The following is a 24,291-nucleotide window of genomic DNA, read 5'->3' as shown; positions in this document are numbered from 1 at the left end:
CTCCCAACTTTGGCGGGAAAAACTCTGACCACTACCCTAATCTTCTCCAGAACCGACTATTGTAATGCCCTCCTCCTCAATGCACAGGAAAAGGTCCTAAACAAGCTCCAACTGGTACAGACCGCCTCAGCGAGAATTCTCCTAGGTATCCCCAAATCCAGTTCCATTTCCCCTTTCATCCGTCAGCTCCATTGGCTTCCTGTCAAGAGCCGGACTAAGTTCAAGGCACTGTGCATCGCCTACAAGGCCATTAACAACTCTGGCCCGCACTTCCTCAAACATGCCTTCCGCCCACTTGTATCTTCCAGGACACTCCGTTCAGCTTCAGCTCACCTCCTTAACGTCCAACGAACAAAAAAAGCTAAACTGTGGAATTCTCTCCCCTCATAATCAAAACCAGTCCCACCCTAATTAGCTTCAGGAAGCAACTAAAAACCTGGCTGTTTACACACTAACTGCGCTCCACTTGTCTATCCTTAGAATCACTAAGCGCCGAGACACCCCAGGGTAATTGCACGCTTTACAAGTTGCCAAAACATAAACATAAACATTAGTGTAGATGCAGTTGGCAGCCAATGGTCTACCAGGTTCCCTCCCAACTGATGACTTCTTCCTGCGAAGTGTGACATCTGGGCATCACAGGATGCACCATTCTGCCCACTACTAATATGGCAGGGTCACTCTCCCAACATGTGGAGTACCCTAATCCAACCCAGAGGTGTGGCTACCAATGGGGCTAGAGGTCCCTGGCAAACCGGTTTGGCAACTGGTTTCCCTCTCCTTATCCAAGTGCCAGACTGTCTGCCTGAACAATGGTGCAGGCCCTCTCCCAAGTGTTACCCATGTGTCCTTCAAACGTGGCTTCTCCTTTGAAGCTCATCTTTTGGACCAATACCTGCATGGCTTGCTGCAGGAGGAAGGTGACACCTCCTTCCAGAGTAGGCCCCTACTGCATAATTTCCTGGGAATCATTAACACGTCTCCCCAGGAGGGGAGACAGCTGTCTTGGCTACATGATCCTGTGTGAAACCACTATGGGCACAGGGGACTAAAAGCAACAAACTAGCAACTTTGTTAAAGTTGCCCACCGCAACTTGTTACACTAATTTCAACCAGTGAATCAAGTTGGACTTAATGTAACAAGTTATTTGATACCTTGGTTGACCCACTTTGGTGGCAACTTTTCAGAGTTAGCACAGTTGAGGGAGTAGTGTGTAACTCTGCACTCGCCGATTGGTTGGCCAAGCTTTTGCACAGTATAAACAACAGTTTCGCATTTTTTCCTATCAGCACACGTAAAATTAAATGCTATGTAGCAACCTGCCTTAGTACTCGATACGCCTGCCATAGAGGGAGCTTTTTCATATACCAGGGGGAAGTCTGGCTTTGCCATTACTTTAAATTGCAAAGTTGGCCTAACAGTTTAAACTTCTTTTCCAGCCTGCAAATGGCAGGCTGGGAATCTTGTTTTACTCATGTCAAACCCAGGGTGGCAGAATCAGTGCTGCAATCCCTGAGGGGACACTCTAACTTACATGTCCTGGGTACCATTGGCTGGGGACTTACAGATAAGTTAGCTTAGCCAATTTGGTAAGAGCAAATTTGCCATACCAGTTTAATGATAAGGGCACAGGCACTGAGGTCTGGTTTGCAGGCCTCAGTGCACTCTCAGAGTCGAAAAACCAGCAGCAGCATCAGTCCAAAAACTTGGAGATGACCACACAAATAGAGGCACTTCCTTACACACAGGAAACTATCCTTCTTACTAGCCATGATGTCTCTTGATTTTGATTTTACTTTGCTGCATAAATGTAATCCCTTACATCCATGCTTTGGTATAACAAATATACATGAAAAAGTGTCACAGCATAAACCATACTAGCAGGTGCACAGAGTATAATATGCTATTTATTACCACTGCTGAGGGAGTGGAGGGGCATCATGCATACATGCCGATAGACCCAATTCAGGTGTGAGACTCCTAATTGTTTAAGCCAAAAATATCTTTATTTTAGCTGCCTCTTGTCTAAAATTGCATATGTTTCAATATAAGTCAATGAGTTAAATACATTACCCCTTTTTTCTAGTTTTATAACGTTAAAGTGTTTGATCATGACTCACGAGAGGTGATGGCCACTCCCCTCACACAACAAATTCAATAAGTACTCTTCGCATCTGCATACATACATCGGTCTGCAATTGCTGCACCTGCTCATTTCTATAAGACTACTTTATCACATTGGGTGAGGTCCAAACAATTGTTAGACTTTTAGGGATGAAATAAGACTCCTTGGCCTGCATTTGTGCAGTTCACAATTTGAGTCTGTGGCAGGTGGTGAATGTTGGTTTATAATCTCCCTAAATCAAGCACTAGACTATTGCAATGGCTGTGATGAACTTGAGGGCAGGCAGTGAGAGAATGGGGTACATTGTTTGCAGCTGTTTGCTGTGAGTAGAGCTGGTTCCAGGGAGAGCTGCCAGTAGGATTTCCAGTCCAGTTTTCTACCTGCACCATGATGTCCTTGGCAATACAATATGCAAAGTCACCCAAAGCTGGTATTTTTAGCCTCATTTTGCACATACTTCGAACTGAAAATATAAATAGAAAGCATTAAATGCGTTCTAGTTCTGTGTCAATGATGACTAGTAATTAAAGGAAACTCGGGCAGAAAATTCACGTTACAAATGAATAAATAAAATCTAGTTTTCAGTCCTACTTAGTATCAGATCCAGGCCTTTCTAGGCTCTTGAAACAACAAAGAATGGCCGGTATCTTTCTCTTGGGGAGTTGTAAACCCTGGTTTCTGGTCTCACAGCCCCACTCCTCCCTCTGGATCCCCCACTCCAACATGGCGGCCAACTGGGACTCTGAGGAGCCTGGACGCTTCCGGGGGACGCTCCGCTCCGGAAGTAGACGCCTCTGGTCACCGTGCGCGTCATGGCCGCTTCCGCAAAGATGGCGGCGTCCGTGTGAGGGACTCGGCACCCTTCTGTCGGCGCTGCCCGCTCTGTCCTGCCCTCCTCGCTGCCTGTGCCCCCCTGGACTCCGGGGGTGACAGACCATGGCGCTGTTGTCCGGCTGCGCGGGGCTGGGGCGCCGCCTGCTCCTCCGCGCGCCCTCGGCAGGTCAGAGGGCTCAGCCGGGGGTGGGGGTGCATGTGGGGAAGTCACATAGAGGGAGGGGGGGTCTCCCTGAACCTTTCTTGGGGGGAGGGGTGCATGGAATCACGAAGTGTTAGTATACAGGCTCATGTGACGTCATAACTTGGATAACGTATCCCGGCTGGCTACATGACGTCACATCTGCATCATCACGCTGTACTTCACATACCTGTCTTGTGCATACATGCCAACATTTTAGGACAGGGACGTGGGAGATTTAAAATAAAAAATCGGGAGAATGAAAATTCCCCATTGATTTCTATTGTAGAAAATGCAATTTCAGGCGGGAGACAGCTAAAAGAAAGCCATTTTTGGCTTGGAAAATAGGTAGTCTCCCGCATGAATCGGGTCTATTGGCAAGTATGGTCTTGGGGCATCGCCCCACCCAGGCCTTCGCATAGCGGTAGCACCCCTATTCCATGACCTTGTGTATGCGGGCACTGCTGAAGGTTACATGAGACTGCAAGAAACTAATGCATTCTGGTATATGGACTCCTGGTGCATCCAATCGAGCTAGCACAGCTGGGACAGTTTCTAAAAGTAAAGCTCAGGACTAGACCTTTGCATTCCTGCTAACAGCCCTGCCAAAAACCTGAGGGTGATATATGTTTGGCGTTGTCGTAACTCGCTTTATCATCGAGTGTGTTACAACTAGATTGGTTAAAGACAACTTTGCATATAGTCATTTGGGGACGCGTCCCCAGGGACGAAAAGCTACAGATGGACGCCCGCAGAGTGACTTGCCGCTTCAACTCTATTATGCAATGTACTTTTTGTCCCCTTGCTGTGGTATAATAGAACAAGCTTTGACAAAACCAATAGGTCATTCTTCTGTGATCTACTGGCATTGTCAATAGCGTTTACCCATGCTGCACAGCATCTACGATGTGTTTAGCGTGTCTGAATTTTAAACCAAAAAGCCTTTGACGTGAGCTCCACGCTGTTTTATAAGCACACACACTACGCATACGCTTACCTACAAAATGACTTAGGCAATTTTATTTCTTTATACCAACCCAAATTGGGTTGGTAACTAAAAATAAAGTAAAATGCATCGCCGCCAAAAGCTGGAACAACCTGCCCCTCCAATCCCCGAACAGCACCCTCCCTGGCAGACTTCAGAAAGAAACTCACAACCTGGATTTTTGATGGATACAAAACACCAACATCGCCCAGATACCCCTCGGGGTGACAGTGCTGCGCTTTACAAATGCTGATTGATGGATACCTGCCAACTTTAAAACAAATCTTACCATGTGATTAGGAGAGCGGGCCTCGTGCCAAGAAGTACCCACGTGGCACTTTGGACCCCACCCTGCCCCACCAAGCCCTCTGCTTCAAAAATAATAAGCTTTCTGAAGCTAGTGCCAATGTCCTGAGGTGTTTTCACACCCTTTAATGGGCGTTCAAAGCCTCGAAAAATAAGCTGGAAATCCACTATTTACAGGGGTTTTCAGCTTGTTTTCCCTGCTGATATTGGCTCCTCGCCGGGTGATCGTGTGATGAGAGCCGATCTTGCATCTCACATGGCGGCACCGTGTGAGTTGGCAGGTCTGAAATGTGTGAAGGTGGTTTTATCTATATATATATATATATATATATATATATATATATATAACGAGAAGTGTTGGGAACTGAAATAATTGGGTGGAGCCAAAGCCACACATGGGAGGACGGAAAGCCAAAGCAACAGAGTGGTGGGTGGGAAATACATGAAAGGAACACAGAAGGCTATGGTGGGAGGGTGTAACGCGGACGATTCAGGGAGAGATGCATACGGATGACAGAGAGCACGAAACCTGGGCTTCATCCTGGACTCCTCCCTCTCGATGACCAGACAAGTCAACGCCGTCTCGTCATCCTGCCGACTGGACTACGGGAACACCCTCTACGCAGGAACCACTGCCAAACTACAGAAAAGACTCCAGCGCATACAGAACGCCTCCGCACGACTCATCCTGGACATCCCCCGCCACAACCACATCTCCATCCACCTGAGAGACCTGCACTGGCTCCCCGTCAGCAAGAGGATCACGTTCAGACTCCTCACCCACGCACACAAGGCTCTCCACGACCTGGGCCCCAAGTACCTCAACAACCGCCTCACTTTCTACACGCCCACCCGCTAGCTGCGATTGACCAGACTCGCCCTCGCCACAGTACCACGCATTCGCAGATCCACTGCCGGAGGAAGATCCTTCTCCTACCTGGCGTCCAAGACATGGAACTCCCTCCCCATCCACCTACGGCTGACCCACGACCATCTCTCCTTCAGGAATCAACTCAAGACCTGGCTTTTCGAGCAGTAACGGACCCCTCCCTCCCAGCGCCTTGAGACCCTTCCGGGTGAGTAGCGCGCTATATAAATTGTTTGATTGATTGATTGATTGATTGATTGAGAGCAACACAGAGTTCAGTAGGGGGAAGACAAGTAAATGAGGACAAGAGTGAAAACACACTCATGAGGAGCTTGAAAGAAAAATTAATGCTTGCATAGCAATTATTGGAAGCAAAAATGCAATTTAATCAAATCAATTGTAAAACGCAATGCTCCTTGATAGGAACAACTACAAGACTGACAAGCTGAGACACGAATAATCAGGCAAATGAGAGAACAAGAAAGCCACAGAATGATAACCTTTGGGTGGGTTCCAAGTCTCTCAACGTACTTGGTAAGCCACAGTAAGCCTGTCCAGTATTCTTGACAAAAAAGCTAGGGTAATAAGGCAATAACCCATTGGCTTTTCACATTAAAAGACTGGCTTGAATCTTGAGGTCTTCATTCACCGAACTCTGTGATCGTGGGCAAATCTCCTTTTCTTTCAAATGCTTTATGATATCCGTAGACTCGTTTGGTGCTCCTATGTCATGTGTGTAGAAGAAAGAGTAGCAAGAATCAATCTTTCCGCCACACAGCAGGCATAAACGTTAAGACTAGTTTCAAGAGAAAGTGTACAGGCCACATTAATGACTTATAATTAAAGATGATGCTGCAGGTCTAGTCACCTATACCGACCCATTGCTCTAATCTCGCGGGAGAACAGAAGAATGGGAAGAGAGCACATGAGTTTTGCTTGTAAGAAAATAGGTGTGTTGCTGTTCCTTTTCCAATTGGAATTGAAGAGCAGTTATAGTCCGGTTCTGTCATGAACTCTGTGGTTCAGACAGGGCCTCCCTTCACTTATGCCCTTTTATGATTTATGGGCTCTGAGGAGAGTCCTGCTGCTTAAGTGCTCATAATCCATGGGTTCTGCCCTGTTTCGGGAAACGTGTTCCCTTCTAGGCAGCTGGCCACACTTGCATGAAAATATATTCTCCATATGATCCCCAGAATTCAAATTCCAGCACCAACTGGGTCAGAGAAAATATTTTCTGGGTTGAAACTACACTGCTATGGGTTCCTAATAATGTCTGTCACTTGCATGTAATACAGCTGTAACAGCTCTTTCCTGTCACCCTACCCGTGTGTGACTTGTGATTCTACAATTCACAGTGACTGATAGTCGCAATGCTTGCTCATCTCCTGCTGTAACTGTTCAGGACGACTTTCTTCACACTATAGAGAGGTGATGGGAGAAAATAAGGTCTTACCCCAATTAAAATAACAGGATAGACTCTGACAATCTGCGTGTGAGAGCCTAAATTTGTGGGTGTTTAAACTGAAATCCGGGTGTCACCTGCAAATTGCAGTTGACTTGACAGGTCTGTAGGCACTTGTAATTATCTGTTGCTGTCGTTTTTGTTCAGTAGAGGCAATCATTAGAAATAGAATAAAAATATCACCCCAGGCTTTTTAATCCATAGAAGTGTATCTAACCCTTCTTTTAGATTCTAAGAAAATACCGGACCTTTCTAGGCTTTTCCTTTATTTCTGCCAGTGCAGCCACAGTTAAAATATTAAGTCCAAGTATAGAGTGCGCAACAGCCTGACACAGCCTCTCTAGTCTATGGCTATCGAAGAGACCCTGCCTTCAAACTTAAATTTACAGTATTTGTACTCTTCTGCTCTTCAGTAAATGTTGCTGTAGAGTTCTCTTTCTTGCTTCCCATCTCTATCTCTCCTCTTGTAATTTATAAATCTGTGCATCTCACCAAGTATAATTATAGGCATTTGGGCATTATTATGAACTAAGTGCTGCAAAGCAAAACAATCTGTGAAACCGTTGTATAATCTGCTCTAATCGAAGGACCCGTGGTCTGGTCACAGTGTCTTTCAATTATCTTATGTAGAGTGAGGGGAAGGATGTGCTCTCAGTTGGCTGTCTCACCAGTCGTAGGTAGAACCTCAATAGCAAACTTCCCGGCGACCAAATTTAAAGAGTAAGTTCTTGTGAACAAAGTTTGAGATGGAGGGAGGACCAATTTTTCCTGTTTGTTTCCATCTGGCATCAGGTACTTTTCTCAACAATCAGTAGACTGCAATCCATAGTCTTCCCACTTGGTTTGCTCCTAAGTTTGTTCTGAAGGTCCAGTAGGACAAACATGGATTCTTAAAGGTAATATGTGGTTTTCTAGTGGTGAATGTCCCTGACAGAACCTGGCAAATGTTTAGTTTTCTCCACTTCTAAATCTTCGACATTAGGAGATTGGTTTTATTTTCAGACAATAACTTTTAACTCTAGGCACCTTCCATAGTCCTTTGCAGGCAGAGTTCAGGAAGCAACTCCACCTCCCCCTCGTTTCTTCCTCCTCCTTCTTCATTCATCCTCTTCTCTTCACCTCCTCCCTCTTCTCACCCCTCCCCTCGCTTACCCTCTCCTACTCCCCACCCCTACCGCTCCATCTCACTCTATCCCCACCACCTCTTGGCTGTGGTATGCAGACCATAGCTAGGCAAGTGCTTATACTGGGTGCCCATGCTTCAGACATTTTACGCCCGTTGCATAAAACATTATTCTGGATTTGTAGTGGTAGCCAAAGGTGTGGTTTAATGTAGTTTTAATGCCGTCCCTTTTCTTCCAGTTGATATTGAGCCTTCATGACCGATTTTTAAAATGTTGCCATCTGTAACACAATTTGGGTAGGCCCATGTGTAGTACTGTAGTAATTCAGCTTGACAATGACTTGATCTGTTGTGTAAAGCGATAGGACTTAATGGAAAGTTGTACAGTGTTTGTCTTTGTCATTATGTCTAATGTACTGCAGCTCCTCACGTTTTTGTTTTGGGGTGAGCTATGGGGGAAATGAAAATGGATCTTGCAGCAGAATCTCATTGAAGTATATCAATGTTTCCATTCAGTTATAGAGGTGATACTAACACTCTGATATTGGCCTTCTTCCCACCGTTTCTTTACCAAGCAAAAAAAGATATGTTTCATGCACATGCATGTCGAATTGGAGGCGATTGTATGGTCGAATTTATTGGTATGGTAACCCAGTTACCCCTTGCTCCTGAGTTCATTATTTCTAACTTACCCGGCATGTTTTCCTGCCACCAAGCAGGCTTCTTCGCTCTCCTGAAGATGGGAATCAATCAAATGTCAACTTCATTATAACATGTTTGACTACTATATGCTTATCCAGGCCACGTGGTATTTCTAGGTTGGTGGTAGGTGATAATCAGTGATGGTGCACAGGACGTTTTACCCTCACCTCAGGTTAATGAGGCTGTCTGTTTTCTCTGCCTATTGTGCAGTCATGTCAGGGCTGTTTCCCATTACCCTCTCACTCCCTGATCAACCTCTGAGTGTGAGAGGTGCGTGCAGCGTGGTTGTACTTGATGTGAGGAGGTGGCTCAGTTCCAAGGTCATCATGTATATGGGCTCAAGTATGCATGTTGCAATTGATATAGCTGTTTCCTTTGATGGTAGATGCCTCCTCTTAGTCCCCCTGACACTGCTTGACTTTACCCATCTCTCTGCATCAGCCATGCTTGATGTCTGTATCCCGCCTTGTTGTTGGCCTAATGGCATGTACCTTCTGCCTATTGGAATTTGTTTTCTGAAGATGTCCAGTTTCCAGTTTGATCTGTCAGCGGACACCACGTATGCCGGATGGCTCCAGCACCTCTCCCCGAATCAGGCAGTTTGACTGTAGCCCTTTGCCAAATAGTCATCTGGCTGCATTTTTGATCCTACATTCAAGAGTGCATCAATATCCTTACAGAACTTTTGGAGCTGATCAAGTAGACCAGATACCGATCATTTGTTTGAAAAAGATGCAGTATGATGCTAAGCATATCTGCATATCTTGCATATTTGAAATTAATTTATCGGTGTATATTTCCGTACCTGCTTAAGCATTGTGCATTTCAGCTATAATAATTTTCAAGAGGAACTCTACATAGCTGCTCAGTATGCTCTACTTAATCTTAGATGTTGTTAGAACATTATTCTTCAGTTTTGCTCTTTCTTGGCTGCAACTTGTGATGTTTTATTCGGGAAGTGGATTTTCCATCTCCTCTATACTTTTTTAGGTCTCGCCTGTCGATGCGCATGCGCATCGAGCAAGCGAGACTATAGGGGCTCATCCACTCTTTATCCACACTGCAAGGAATCGTGGCGATTCCTTGCAGTGCACGAGAAATTTAAGCTCAATGCGCATGCGCATTGAGCTTAAATGCGCGTGCACATGCCCCCAGCCGCCTGCCTTGCCTACTCTCTCTCACAGCCTCCCCCAGCTCCGCCCCCTCACTACTTGATTGCACGGCCGCTAGGCCGTGCCTCCCCTACTCTCCTCCCCCCTCCTCCTCCTACTCTCCTCCCCTGCCTGCCTGCCTGTCGTGTCGCACCTCTCCCCTCTCCGCCCCCTCCCCTGCCCGCCGTGTTACGGTGAAAGGCTTGTTATGCCCAGGCGCCTCTTTTACTGTTCCACCAGTCTGGACTGGGAGCGGGGATAAAAAGCGGCAGGCCCCGCAGTTCCTTATCTTACGAAAAGCGGGCTGGCAACTTCGATACCCCGCTCTCATTACCCTATCTGTCGCCATTTATTTCAAAGGGCACCATTGCTCATAAACATTGCGGGCATGCCATGAAACCATTACGACACACTTGTGAACTGGCTGGGACGCAGCAGCATTTCCCACCAAGCGTTTATCCAAAACCAGTTCATAGCGTGCATGATCTTGACTGCTGATCTCCGTCTATATGGAAGTCACGCTGTGGTTTTCACGTGATCAATGAGTATTGTGAAATAATCTTCAAACTGTATGTCTAATTCCCACAAGTCTTGATCAGTGAAGTCTACCTCGGGTGATCATTATTCACTGTGGTGTTTGTCACTGAAAGCGCCTCTGCTGTATACTGAACGGTTTAAATCGAGCTTCTCAGCAAGATTTCCTCTCCCTTCCTACATTAATGGAACCAGCATGCTTCACATTGCATCAACGCATCTTGAGGCAGCGTTTAAAAGATGGCATGTTGACTCTGCATCGGCCGCTAGGCCGTGCCTCCCCTACTCTCCTCCCCCCTCCTCCTCCTACTCTCCTCCCCTGCCTGCCTGCCTGTCGTGTCGCACCTCTCCCCTCTCCGCCCCCTCCCCTGCCCGCCGTGTTACGGTGAAAGGCTTGTTATGCCCAGGCGCCTCTTTTACTGTTCCACCAGTCTGGACTGGGAGCGGGGATAAAAAGCGGCAGGCCCCGCAGTTCCTTATCTTACGAAAAGCGGGCTGGCAACTTCGATACCCCGCTCTCATTACCCTATCTGTCGCCATTTATTTCAAAGGGCACCATTGCGCATAAACATTGCGGGCATGTCATGAAACCATTACGACACACTTGTGAACTGGCTGGGACGCAGCAGCATTTCCCACCAAGCGTTTATCCAAAACCAGTTCATAGCGTGCATGATCTTGACTGCTGATCTCCGTCTATATGGAAGTCACGCTGTGGTTTTCACGTGATCAATGAGTATTGTGAAATAATCTTCAAACTGTATGTCTAATTCCCACAAGTCTTGATCAGTGAAGTCTACCTCGGGTGATCATTATTCACTGTGGTGTTTGTCACTGAAAGCGCCTCTGCTGTATACTGAACGGTTTAAATCGAGCTTCTCAGCAAGATTTCCTCTCCCTTCCTACATTAATGGAACCAGCATGCTTCACATTGCATCAACGCATCTTGAGGCAGCGTTTAAAAGATGGCATGTTGACTCTGCATTGAAACACATAAATGAATCTGTCCTTTAAACAGCTGCTTCTAGAGCCAAAACAAATAAATGTCCCTTATTAGGTTTTTTTCGAGACAAACCTGCCGCCCAACAGAACCGTGTTGCAGGTGAGTTTGTGTTGGATTCCATTATCTTTTCTTTTCATTTCTTCTAATCTTTTTAACACTTAGTTCTGACCACGTCCAGTGGAATAGATGTGCTGATCAAATATTTCTCTGTGATTAACAGGTTTGCATTCCTGGCTTGACTTTTATCTCATGTGGCAGGGAGCGCACTGCAGACACCACGCCACGCAACGCCACTCATCCACGCAACGCCACTCATCCACGCAACGCCACTCACCCACGCAACGCCACTCACCCACGCAACGCCACTCACCCACGCAACGCCACTCACCCACGCAACGCCACTCACCCACGCAACGCCACTCACCCACGCAACGCCACTCACCCACGCAACGCCACTCACCCACGCAACGCCACTCACCCACGCAACGCCACTCACCCACCGCCACTCACTCAATGCCACTCACCCACGCAACGCCACTCATCCACGCAACGCCACTCATCCACGCAACGCCACTCATCCACGCAACGCCACTCATCCACGCAACGCCACTCACCCACGCAACTCCACTCACCCACGCAACGCCACTCACCCACGCAACGCCACTCACCCACGCAACGCCAAGTAACCAAAAACATTTCCATGACAAAAAGGAGTCTCTGGCCCTTAATCCACCCACCATATGCAAGCGTTTTCATCAGCATAGCATATAGCATATCTACTAGTGATTTTTAGTTAAAGCTTTTACAAATGTTTATTGCTTTTTTGATTTGTAATTCTTTAGCATTGGCTACAAAAAATAAAAATGCAAAAGATTTACAACAAAAAACCCATAAACAATTCTAAATGCACTAACTCTAATGCTGCGAGACCTATTGCATTTCCAATGCTTGTCTCTACACTTCTATGCTCTGTTTCATTGCTCTTTGCCCTTAAATTAATAAGTCTTTCATTTAAGGCACAGTGAAGGCATTGAGCTGCCTCGATCAGACACTCTGAATGTAAAATTTCATGAAAGTAAATGTTTAAAGAGGGGAAAACAACTCACGAATATAAATATATTGTGAAAGTAGATCTTTAAGAATGGAAAGTAACTCATGATTGAAAATATATCACAAAAGGAAAACTTTAATAACCAACAATAACCATAGAACGGAAGTATAATGAGGAAAAATGCTGCAGCAATATAAATATACCAATGATGTAAAGCTACTAGGCAGGAAATAGTCCAGGTGCATCAGTTTATCGAGGTTGTAAAACCTCAGGGAGGGAAAATAAGTATCCCGTAACATCACTCTCTGTACAGTTTTGCAATGATGGTGGCGGAACCCCTTTCAGTGGGCCACGGGGCAAGCAGGAGTTACTGGGCCCATCCATGGTGGCTGGGGCCTTTTACTCCCAATGTCCCCTGGCCTGACCTATGGATCCTTCTCAACTGGACCAAGCACCCCTTCTGCACTTGACTCAAGCTGAGCAGTCAAGGCTCCTTCTGGGGCAATCGTAAATACGGATCAGTGAACACAAATCATAACTCAATGTTCGAATAGTAAATCAATGTCCAGTCAAATACTTGTTCGTACATAAAAAGAAGTATTTCAAATTCCAATTCTGCGCATGCACAGGTAAACAACACTCAAAAGCAATAGCACAATCCCCCTTGAAGTCGGGTTCTTGTAGTTGTCAGGCCACTCCATGCCCCAGTAACTGTAGTGCAACTGGTTTGTTGTTGTTCCCCTTTCACTGCAGGCCACATCCAGTGAATGTAAACTATTAGGCCGTACTCAAGACTTCTCTTCCCTGACTCCTTTCGGAATTCAGCCACAAGAGTCTACGGCAGGGGTCTTCAAAGTGTGGGGTGCGACCCCCAGGGGGGCCTTGCAGTGATAGAAAGGGGGTCGCTCATTCCCGGCCACACTTCTGCCCAGGCGCATAGGACTACAATGGATTCAGCCCCCATCCTCCACCGTAGTGTCTCAGCTAGAGCTGCTGTGGGCTCCGCTGGGCTGTGTCTGCAGTCTTATCTCTAGCACAGCCCGGCACGCCTGAGTTTTTCACAGGTGGTTAAAGACCATTAGCATATTTACATACCTTTTTGTAAACTGGTTACTGAGGCTTAGTTTTTTTTTCTAGTTTCAGTACCGCATGGGCCCCCACTCTGCCTATTCCTTACATTTGTATTTTACATTTACTGCAGTAGTGTGAGAATGCATTTCATGAAAAGAAATATGAAGTAGGGTAACCAGAAGAAAAATACCAGCCATTTGATGTTCAAAGAGCCTGCAAAGGCCTCCTCTTGACACTAAATAGGATTGTAAATAAAATCATATGCATTCATTCCTAATGTGACTTTTCTGTCTTTGTTCCCTTTAATTATCAGTCATGGATCATTGAGGGAGCCCTAGAACACAATTAAAAGTGCTTTCTATTTATAGTTGCTGTTCCAAGAACGCACAGATGAGTGCTGAAATATGCAGCATTAGATGACTTTATATTTTTGTACCGTCTGGGACATCAAAATAATGAGCAGGCAACCCTAACCATAGGACTGGAAGTGTGTTACAGGATCAGCATATTATTTATTTCCTCCACCCTCGATCCCTGATTAATGCCTTAATAGCAATATTTTAACTTGTATCTTAAACCCTACGCCGCCGTCAATAATATGCTGAGTTACTTCAAGTGTCTTGGAATGCATCCTGCATTCAGAGAACTCCCTTCTCATTCTCGCAGTTCGCTTTCACACTCACCCTGCACTCGCAGTGATCACAATGCACTCATACTGATCACCATGCACTCGCATCATTTACCCGCTCACCCTGCACTCACATTGATCACTCTGCACTCACAATGCACTTGTGTTGTTCATCCTGTACCTCACCCTGCAGTCACACTACTCATCTGCACTCCTGTGACACCTCATTCACCTGTCCCCAGTCTGCTCGATTTGCAACTCACTCAAACAAGCCCATCATTAACCATGCATTAATTCGTCCCACTCTGCACTTACGTCTGCACCCAAATTCATATGGTCACCTCACTCACCCTGCAGTCACTCCTCTTTCCCTACTCCCACATTGTTGCATCGCTCACTGTGCACTCCCATGGGCACTCCTGTCATCCACAGAGTGCAGAGGGTTAATGTGCCTGCTACAAAGAACAAGTACTATGCAGATCACAGAACTGAGTGTGAGTAAACTATGAGTAGCGCTATAAAAAAAAGGTGCTACAGAGCGATGAGGTGCATTGTTGGTGAGTAGTTGTGAGGGAATTTATAGAGAAGGAGGAAACTGGGGATGGGGCTCCAGAAAAGACTGTTGCGCAGTGTGTGACCAGTGCTAGAGCCAGCCCTGCCTGGGAGTGAAGCCCCCCCGCAAAGTTTGGGTCTAGTGGCTCTCCTTCTTCTGCCTATTACTATTATTATTTACATTTGTAGTGTGCTACTGTTACCAAAAGGCGTCCTGGGGCTAATAGCCATTTGCTGCCTGAAGGCAAATGAGAAACACACAGAAGGGGAAGGAGAACCAGCCAAATGGGGTGACCTACAGAGCGTAGAGCCAGGTTTTTATATCTTTCTAATGGATAATAGATTCTTGGTGGAGCGAAGCAAAGGAGGGTGCACGTTCCATAACTGTGTGGCCTGCACCAAAACAGAAAGACAGACCATTCGTGCCTTCCTGAATTAGGAAACAATAAGCAGAATGGCACAGGCCAAGGGGCACATACTGGTCCAACCCGTGTGCTCGGTGAGGAGAGATGAGAGGATGAGAAAGGACAGCAAGGTAGTGAGAGAATTCGATTGAAGAGGTCAGGGATGAGGAGAAATGTGAAGTGACGAAGGGAAGTGCGGACACGCAAGAAGTGAGTGTGAGGGAAAGTTGAGGGCAGAGAGGAGGGCTACTGTCAAACTGAGAGAAGATAGCCGAGAGATGATTTGTGACCTAAAAAGTAGTTTGATGCGACATGGGTGAGGGACAGCAGCGATAGGAGAAGAGAGGGAGTACTGGAGTGGGTGCTGAGCAGGGCCGGACTGGGAACCACAACCGGCCCTGGCAAAGTGCTGGGCCCTCCCCATCCGGGGGGAGGGGGGGGGCGGGGTTGGGGGTGCCACCAAGCTCTTTGACGGGGACGGTTTTCAGCCGATTTTGGTACAGGGCCGATTTTGCAGCTATGCTGCAAAAACGGCCCTGTAACAAAACCGGCCCCCAATCGTGTGGCGCACCGGGGGATTGCCCGGTGCCCGCTATGGCCAGTCCGGCCCTGGTGCTGAGCAGTGAGTAATTTGTAATAAAACATGTGCCAGGGACCTCACCAGTAGGCCACTGCAACTTTAACCACCCACCCATTGCTTTGCCTGTGCGGCCAATGACAATACCTATGCAACTACCAACATTAACACTTGTACAAGTGTGACTATTTCAAGCCCCTAAAGCAATAAGAATGGCATGGATATCAAGTGTTTATCGTTTTAATGTATATTGAACTAATAAACAGCTGTTCTGCTCATCTCTAAATTACACAGACAGAGCCACCATGTGGCAGATGGTCATAGTGCCAGTGGCACAATTAGGTGCCAGTGTGGAGCACCGGAAACCACCTGCTCAAATTAAGCACTGGTGCTGAGGTAACAGGGGAGAGGGACATTGTTTCAAGAAGGTGTGGAAGAAGAAAGGATAGATGTGATAGATGAATGGGGGGACTGGAGCGGTGTAAGATACAAATAGACAACAATTTGAATGGAGAGTCTTGGGGTGAATGAGAAGTGCTGAGGGGCACGGGAGGTGACGGGCCAGAGAGGCCATGAGATAAATGCGAGATACTGTTAGAGATGAGGGCAGTGAAAAGACAGAATGGCAAGAGGTGATTAAGGGTGAAGTGGGAAGATGAATGGGGAGAGTTCAGAAGTTGTAAAAAGGGGTGAAAGAAAATGGCCTGTAAAGTGAGAGAGGGATCCGGGGTTAGGAGGGGAGAGAGGGATGGAAGGGAGGGGTGAGAGGAAAGCGGCATGGGTAAATTGCTTAACTCTGCACAAGACCGCCAGGGTTTTAAGGTACCCCTGCTGCTCGCGGCCAGGACCAGGTGAGCTTCTAATGTGGCTGTACGTATTCCTACGGAGTGGAAGGCCCGTCACAAAGGTTGACTAGACATCTTTCTGATGTTAATTGCTGTATTTTGGTTATAAACTGGTTCTGATGGGGTGAAATCTTTCCTCAGTGTTACTGTGTGCAAAAAAAGTCAAAATAATTAAGTAAATCTAATAATGCGGCATCACATAACATTATTTCAATTTTCTTCCCATACAATTTAGTCAAGCCTGTCGTGTAATTTGGGCCTCACCTGCCTCATAATTCCAGTAGCCCTGCCTACAGGTTTAGAAATGTTTGTTAGGAGGTGATTCTTATGACAGAAAATGTAGACGGGGGGTCTCGCCACCCAGAAGTTTGAAGACCTCTGGTCTACGGGATCACAGTACCAATTGTAGTATGTTCCCCGGGGTCCCAAATGCCCAGTTCATGGCTTACCCGCTCCGGTGATATGAAACCCTTCAGTGGCACTGTGAAGTCCTGCTCCGGATTGGCAAAGTCTGGCTGCATGCTGTCACAAGTGGGAGCACCTGGCAGTCGGAGGCTTTCTCCTCCAAGCCACGCTACCGGCTGGTTCTAGCTGTCTGGGTTTTTCCAGCTCCAGTGAGCACAGTAAGTCTCACTTCCCTTAGTGGGGAGAGAGGTTGATGTCCTTGCTCCGAACGGGATCCAGCAATGTTCTATTTTCCTCTGGCTTCCTTCGGTGCAGTTTGCAGTATGAGGGCCGGATCTGCCTTAGTCACAGCAGCAGTTTCCCGGGCAGCTGCCCGCACCCTTGTCCTCCCCTTCTACGTCGGACCCTCCTGGCTTACAGGGTCGCCGTCATGGCACTCACAAGTTTGGTCACACCGACCTGGTATTTTTGTTCACGGTGGCTCCCCCCTCCCTGACACACCGGGCCAGCCACCACAAGGTTGTGCACGCCTGGTGCCCTGCACCCTGCCCTCGCTCCCCGGATCAGTCCACGGCTGCCCCACATAGCACACGGGGGTTGCCAAATCAATCCAGCAAATGGACTACGGCCTAATGTGTGCAAGAACAGATTCCTCACACCTCGCACTGGGAGTCCTCCTGATAGAGCTCCCCCTGAACCTTGCTCTTTCCACTGCTCTCCTCTTCCTCATAGGGCACACTAGTCTCAGCGAGCAGGTGTGAGGAGTTGGCCTGATAGGTGATGTTTCCAATTCTGGAACCACCGATTATCAGACCAAGCAATCCCTTATGGTGTCTGGTTGTAAGTCAACCTTATTAGACAAGCTATCCTAGGGGTAGCATGGACTAAGCAGCCTAAAGGCTTAACTTAAGAGGTCGTGTTAAGCGAGCTGTTTTACCACATACAATCCTGTAATATCAAATGAAAGGACACCACACAAGTATATATTATAAAAATATATGTGTTTATTACTAAAAACAATCCCCAGTATTCTTTATGAATAAAGGGGCACAAGCGTTAAATCAAAAGCACTGTTTAAACATACAAAGTTGCACGATTATGGATGAGGGCGGGGGCCACTCAAACCATATACTAAACAAGTGGTATAAGAGATACCAATCGAACAGTGGTTAGGCCTAGGGCCTAGGGAATCGCTGGGAGCAGTCGGGACAAGCAATGCTGAAGTCGGGAATGGCCCACGGGATTCGGGTGCAGTGCGGAAAGCGCACGCGTGCACCAATGTTAACCAATGGTGCGTAAAAGTTGTAAAGTTAAAGTTTAAGGACACTTCCGCTGAACCTAGAGGAACAAAACTTGAGACACAGACCCTAGAGATGTGTACCAGTGTGGGAACACCGGCGGAGCAAAGTTACCTCACCCACAGGAAGCGGGTGCACAGGGTCGAAGTTGAGTCGGGTTTCGTCACGCAGGCTCTTGGTGCTTGAAGCTGAAAGGGCTGCAGGCGGGGTGAAAGAGAAGTGTCCGGTGGAGTCCAAGGGTGGACTCAAGTCGAAAAGTACCTGAAAGCAGAGGGGACAGAGTCTGGGTCACTCAGCAGTGACCAGGGTGGAACCAGGACGGAACCAGGCAATGTCGGGCGCAATCAGGTGGTCGTCGAGGAGCTTCTCTCCGATGTCACGTGGGCTCTGGGGCATCTGCGACGTCCAGGAGCAGGTCACGATCTGTCCCACGCAGGCTCTCGCCGTCGGCGCTGTCGGCTTCAAGATTGGAGCAAACAACACTTGGCAAAAGCAATCCACGCGGAACCGGGAGATTGCTTCTCACTCGAACCAGGAAGGTCAGAGTGGGGGCTCCTTTTCAGGGGAGCTGGTGTAGATCTGGAGCAACCAGATTCACAAGTCGTATTCGTAGTTTCGTCGGCACAGGGACCACTAGCCGGCTGGCAAGTGACCGGGCCAACGCGTTGAGCCAAATGGAGCAGAAGGGCCCCACGCAGCACTCGTCGAGTGTGGAGGGCTGAACTTCGTTGCAAGAGTGGCTCAGGGTTGGGGCTTCTCAAACCCCGGTGTACAGCTTCGAGGGTCACTCGTGGGCTGCACGGTCAGCGTCTCGTGGTCAATTCAAGATGGCGTGCCCCACGCTTCCGGTCGCCTCCACGGGTCTCAGCTCTGCAGGGACTGTGGATCGGGCTGTAGGAAGGCAGGCAAGCTTGATCTCGTCGATCTCAGTCGCTAGAGTTCCAGCGGGAACTGCGACAAAGTAGACGTCGAGGGCTGGATGGTGCCTGTTTACACAGGGTGGTCACTCCTTGACCACAAGGGAGATTCTTCAGGCTTCCACATTGAGTAGGAGGTCCAAGGGTCCAGAGTTTCGTTTCTTATGTTTCGTCAGGAAATCTAAAGTGCATTGGCACTGCTCCCACTCTTATTCGAATCTGGGGGGCGTGATTACCTGCTAGGTCCCCTCCTATGGGTGGGACCCAGGAAGGGGGTGGATACACCCCTTTCCTTTGATCCAGGCCGCCCTGGCACAAGGGCTGGAGTGCCCCAGAACCGGTTTGGCCGGATTATGCAAGGGGCAGCCTTGTGCGCCCCAAGCAGTGTCTGGTTTCTTTCAGACCTCCCTGCTACAATCCACTATCTCCTGTCTGGAGGGTGGTAAAACCCCCTGCGACAGGAAACCCTTTGTCCAGGCCCCATTTGGCGGAGTTTCGGTCCGCTGCAGGGGTCCAGACCCGTGTCTGTGGCAGAGGCATCCATTTTGTGGATCTAAGGCCCTTTTTGAAATTAACCGCATTTAAGTAAAGTAACATGTCTTACCCCTCTAGAGGGGTGGAATGCTATCCCCGTCGCCAGAACTGGCGAGGGGATAGTATTCCAAATCGTATGACACCTTACACGACATGTTTTGATAAAGCCAAACCAAAGATGCTATATAACCGCGAGGATTATAAGGCACTTAAGAGTATATGGTATGGCGTTATCCTGAAACAGCTTAGGGAGTGGTTCCCGACAGCTGCAGACAGGCTCAGCTCATGCTAGAGCTCCATCTCACATGAAACCACGCACTCTGCCTCCAGGATTGATGAGGCCTTCCATAGGAGTGGCTCACAGGTTAATATGTGTCCAGATATAGGTATACTATATCTAAGCAAGGGGTGATTACACCACCTTACCCCAGCTGAGTGATCAGCCAGTTGTGTCAATTTAAGAACCAGCCAGGGGTGGCAAAAGATATGCTGCAGCCCCTGGTAGGCCTTGGTGGCCCCTATGCCCTGGGTACCTATAGTGCATTATACAGGGGCTGACATGGAGTCCATTTCCAATTGTGGTATGTACCTAGGGTACATGGAATCCATTTTACAGAGAGAACAGATGGCCTGGGGCCCTGATTAGCAGGGAACCAGGTCAACTAAGTCAAAAAACCAGCTAAACACAGGCAAAAAATCTGGGGTAACCATAGTCAGGTAGCCACCTTCCTACATAACCCCCCCCCCCCCAAACGAAAGGAGATAAGGCTATCCTTGGCCAGGTAAGCCTATATTGCCTGAGTGGCCATATAAGGAAGTACCTGCACTAGCATGGGTACCCCCTGTCTCATGGTCCACTAAGCAGTCCCTCACCCTTTGGGTGTTAGAGGGTCTCCACCATAGGGAATCACTACCTTGGGTGTGTTTATGCAAAGTTAAAGGCTGGTTTGGATATGGAGTATTGAAGTGAGGCTCTACTAAGTTAGGGCTTGGCTTCCTCCAATTATCTTCCACCATGTGTATCTTTCTTTCTTTAACTGAGTTGCACTGTGCTCTCAGGGTCAACCTCTGGCTACCTAAAGCTGGAGGCTGGGTCCCTCTGTTTGGCTTGCTGGAGGGACAGTTCAGGTTTGGGCCCCGTGGGTCCCAGGTTTGGCTGTGCCCAACAGAATCCATCTGTGGGAGGTCCCTAACTGTCTTTAAGGGGGCTCCCTCAGGAGTTTTTAAAGTTTTCACCTCACTAGGGCTACTAGTTTTGGTGCCCCTAATCTGTTGATGGGGGTGCTTTATTTGACAGGGGGCCCTCTGGGTCTCACTGTCCTTCTTGTCCTTTGCAGCCCTGGGCTGGCTAAGACAAGGTAGAGAGGGACAGGTTACCTGCTCCAGACTGGGTCCCACCTGAGAAGGGTCCACTGACATCAGAGGTTCTGTCGGGCTAGGCCCAACCACCTCGGGGGCAGTTCCTTCATCAGGGGTAAGATCAGTTCCCTGAGGAGGCTGATCCTGTCCTAAAGTCTGGTGAGGGGGAGATTTCTCTTCCTCCTCCATGCTCTCAGTTTGTGTGGAGTTATCCATCATTTCAGGCTTCACAACACACATATCAGTTTGAGTTTGGGCTGTGGCCATCACAGCCCCACCAACCTTTTCAGGAGGAGACTCAGTTTGGGTTTCTGCTGTTATCATAACAGCTTTGCTATTCTGTTCAGGAAGAGCTTTTGCTAAAGATGGGGCAGAGAGTTGCTCAGCCCTACCAACCTTTTCAGGAAGTACATCTTGAATTGGGGCTGTAGCCATTACAGCCCCACTAACCTTTCCATTGGAATTCACCATTCTAGAATGGGTTTCCTGTTCAACCTCAGCCCAGGCTGAGATTTCCAAATCATTACCAAGTAGGCAGTCTACAGGCAAGTTTGATGACACTGCCACTCTCTTTGGGCCAATGACACCTCCCCAGCTGAGACTTACTACTGCCATGGGATGATTGGTTTTGACGCCATCAATGTTTGTTACCTGGTATGTGGCACCTGGTAAAAGTTGCTTAGAGGGGACTATACAGTCAGCCACCATGGTGATGCTAGCCCCTGTGTCTCTAAAAGCTTCAACTTTCAAACCATTGATGATGGGTTCTTGTCTATATTTGCTCAAAGTATTTGGGCAATCAGAGAAGTTGGCAAACCCCCTGCCAGTCTCATAAACAAGATCATTTGGGGAGGGGGACCTGGATAGGCCAGGGTCCTCCTGGGCTCCAAAAGTAAACCCACCCAGATTCCTGGGTGTGCTCCCACTTCCTGGGGGATTACTGCTGACAGTAACAGGAGGTGTTGGAGCTGGCTTTGGAGGTATATTCTCTTTATTGTTATTCTTGGGACAACAGTTGTCTGTTTTGTAATGCCCAACCTGTTTGCAGGCATAACAATAAGGCTTTTTCTCAGTTGAAGAAGTGTCTTGGGACCCACCCCCATTCTTGGAGTTTTGGGGCCCTGGGGAAGTCTTTTCTTTATTTTTATCCCCACCCTTATCTTGAGGCTTGGTAGACTCCTTCTTCTGGTTACTGTCCTGATTCTTAGGCCTAATCCTGGTTCTGACCCACTTGTCTGCCTTCTTTCCCAATTCTTGGGGAGAGGTCAGATCAGAGTCCACCAGGTGCTGGTGTAAGAGCTGGTTCTGACAATTACTTAGGATCTGCTCCCTCATAATAAAATTATACAATTCTGTAAAGTTATGTACTTTGCTGCCATGTAGCCAACCCTCCAGAGCCTTAGTTGCACAATCAACAAAATCAGTCCAGTCCTGAGTCTGTGTCTTCTGGGTGTCTCTGAACTTCAACCTGTACTGTTCAGTGGTTAAGCCAAACCCATCTATCAGAACACTCTTCAGGACTTTATAATTGTTTGCATCCTCATGTCTAACAGTGAGGAGCTTATCTCTCCCTTTCTCTGAAAAGGAGTACCATAAGATTGCTGCCCACTGTTCCTCAGGAACCTGCTGTACCATGCAGGCTCTCTCAAGAGCAGTTATCCACTTGTGGATGTCATCCCCTTCCTTGTAGGGGGGCACAATCTTTGTCAGGTTTCTACTATCATAGGACCTGGGTTTCTCTTTAGGAATATTGCTGCCACCAGTGGCATCTAAGCCACACAATTTTTGCTCTCTTGCCAAGGTAAGTCTAGCTTGAGCCAAGGTAAGTTTAGCTTGAGCCAGGGCTACCTCCTCCCTCTCTATTTGGAGTTTGACAGCCCTCATTCTGGCCCTATGCTCAGTCTTCTGAGAGGCAGTCATACCTCTCTCAGATTCTCTTGAGGCACTAGAAATATGAGAGTCCCCTGAGGGAGATCTCACTCTTCTGTTGCCTGGGAGAATGTCATAGGGTCTGGGGAGGTGCTGGCCCTCTCCATTCCCCAGTAGGTCTAAGTTGGCCTGGTTAAGCCTGGCAACTTGGACCTGGCTACCTCTCTGATCCTGATCCTCGAGGTCCTCTACATCGGAGTCCTCCTCCCCCTCCTCTCCTTCTTCCTCCTGAGGGGCATCAGTTACAGGGGGGTTCTCTCCATCTCCTGACTCTAAGGTAACTTCATTCACCTTCTCTAAGTCATCCTGTTCTAGAATGGCTATCAGGATAGGACAGGTGGGACTTCTGCCCCGTTTTAACCCTCTTGAAATGCACAAGGCAATCAAGTCCTTTCGGGTTAATTTGTCATAGCTGGAAGTTGCCTTGGTAAGGTCAACTGTCACAGGGGTAGACCCTGAGGCCACTCCTATGTCAGACATGACTCTAGTGAGGTGTAAGTGGTGCACTTACCTACACTAAGTGTTTTCCTACTGTACCTTGCTAGTGAGTTGTAGTCAGGGTGTGCTAATCCCTTTAATCTACAACTACTAAGTTCAGTAGAACTTAATATGCTAAGCTTTTGATTTATATGTACCTAGAGGTACTTGATGTGATCTTTCAATTTGATAAAAAGATTGCAATGGTAAAACAACAGCAAGCTCAAATCCGCACCGCTGCTCACCAATGTGAGAAGTTGGCCTGATAGGTGATGTTTCCAATTCTGGAACCACCGATTATCAGACCAAGCAATCCCTTATGGTGTCTGGTTGTAAGTCAACCTTATTAGACAAGCTATCCTAGGGGTAGCATGGACTAAGCAGCCTAAAGGCTTAACTTAAGAGGTCGTGTTAAGCGAGCTGTTTTACCACATACAATCCTGTAATATCAAATGAAAGGACACCACACAAGTATATATTATAAAAATATATGTGTTTATTACTAAAAACAATCCCCAGTATTCTTTATGAATAAAGGGGCACAAGCGTTAAATCAAAAGCACTGTTTAAACATACAAAGTTGCACGATTATGGATGAGGGCGGGGGCCACTCAAACCATATACTAAACAAGTGGTATAAGAGATACCAATCGAACAGTGGTTAGGCCTAGGGCCTAGGGAATCGCTGGGAGCAGTCGGGACAAGCAATGCTGAAGTCGGGAATGGCCCACGGGATTCGGGTGCAGTGCGGAAAGCGCACGCGTGCACCAATGTTAACCAATGGTGCGTAAAAGTTGTAAAGTTAAAGTTTAAGGACACTTCCGCTGAACCTAGAGGAACAAAACTTGAGACACAGACCCTAGAGATGTGTACCAGTGTGGGAACACCGGCGGAGCAAAGTTACCTCACCCACAGGAAGCGGGTGCACAGGGTGAAGTTGAGTCGGGTTTCGTCACGCAGGCTCTTGGT

At 47.7% G+C, this 24,291-nt stretch overlaps 1 protein-coding gene across 2 annotated transcripts in view; it reads left to right on the top strand.

Annotated features, from left to right (window-relative positions):
* The window catches only part of MRPL16 (mitochondrial ribosomal protein L16), a 46,979-nt gene that overhangs the window by 8,946 nt on the left and 13,742 nt on the right, over window positions 1-24,291 (top strand). Inside the window, exon 1 of one of the 2 annotated variants that reach the window (XM_078677278.1) lies at window positions 2,935-3,126. The exons of the other annotated variant lie outside the window; for it this stretch is intronic. Within the exon in view, the coding sequence (XP_078533404.1) occupies window positions 3,063-3,126 (64 nt within the window). The 5' untranslated portion in view covers window positions 2,935-3,062. Of the gene's footprint in view, window positions 1-2,934; window positions 3,127-24,291 lie in introns of those variants that run through there. 2 annotated transcript variants of the gene reach the window in all.

The sequence above is a fragment of the Lissotriton helveticus genome, chromosome 1_1 (assembly GCF_964261635.1).
Source record: "Lissotriton helveticus chromosome 1_1, aLisHel1.1, whole genome shotgun sequence".
Lineage (NCBI taxonomy): Eukaryota > Metazoa > Chordata > Amphibia > Caudata > Salamandridae > Lissotriton > Lissotriton helveticus.
The sequence above is the reverse complement of the archived record's forward strand: the minus strand, read 5'-3'. Positions and strand labels throughout refer to the sequence as shown.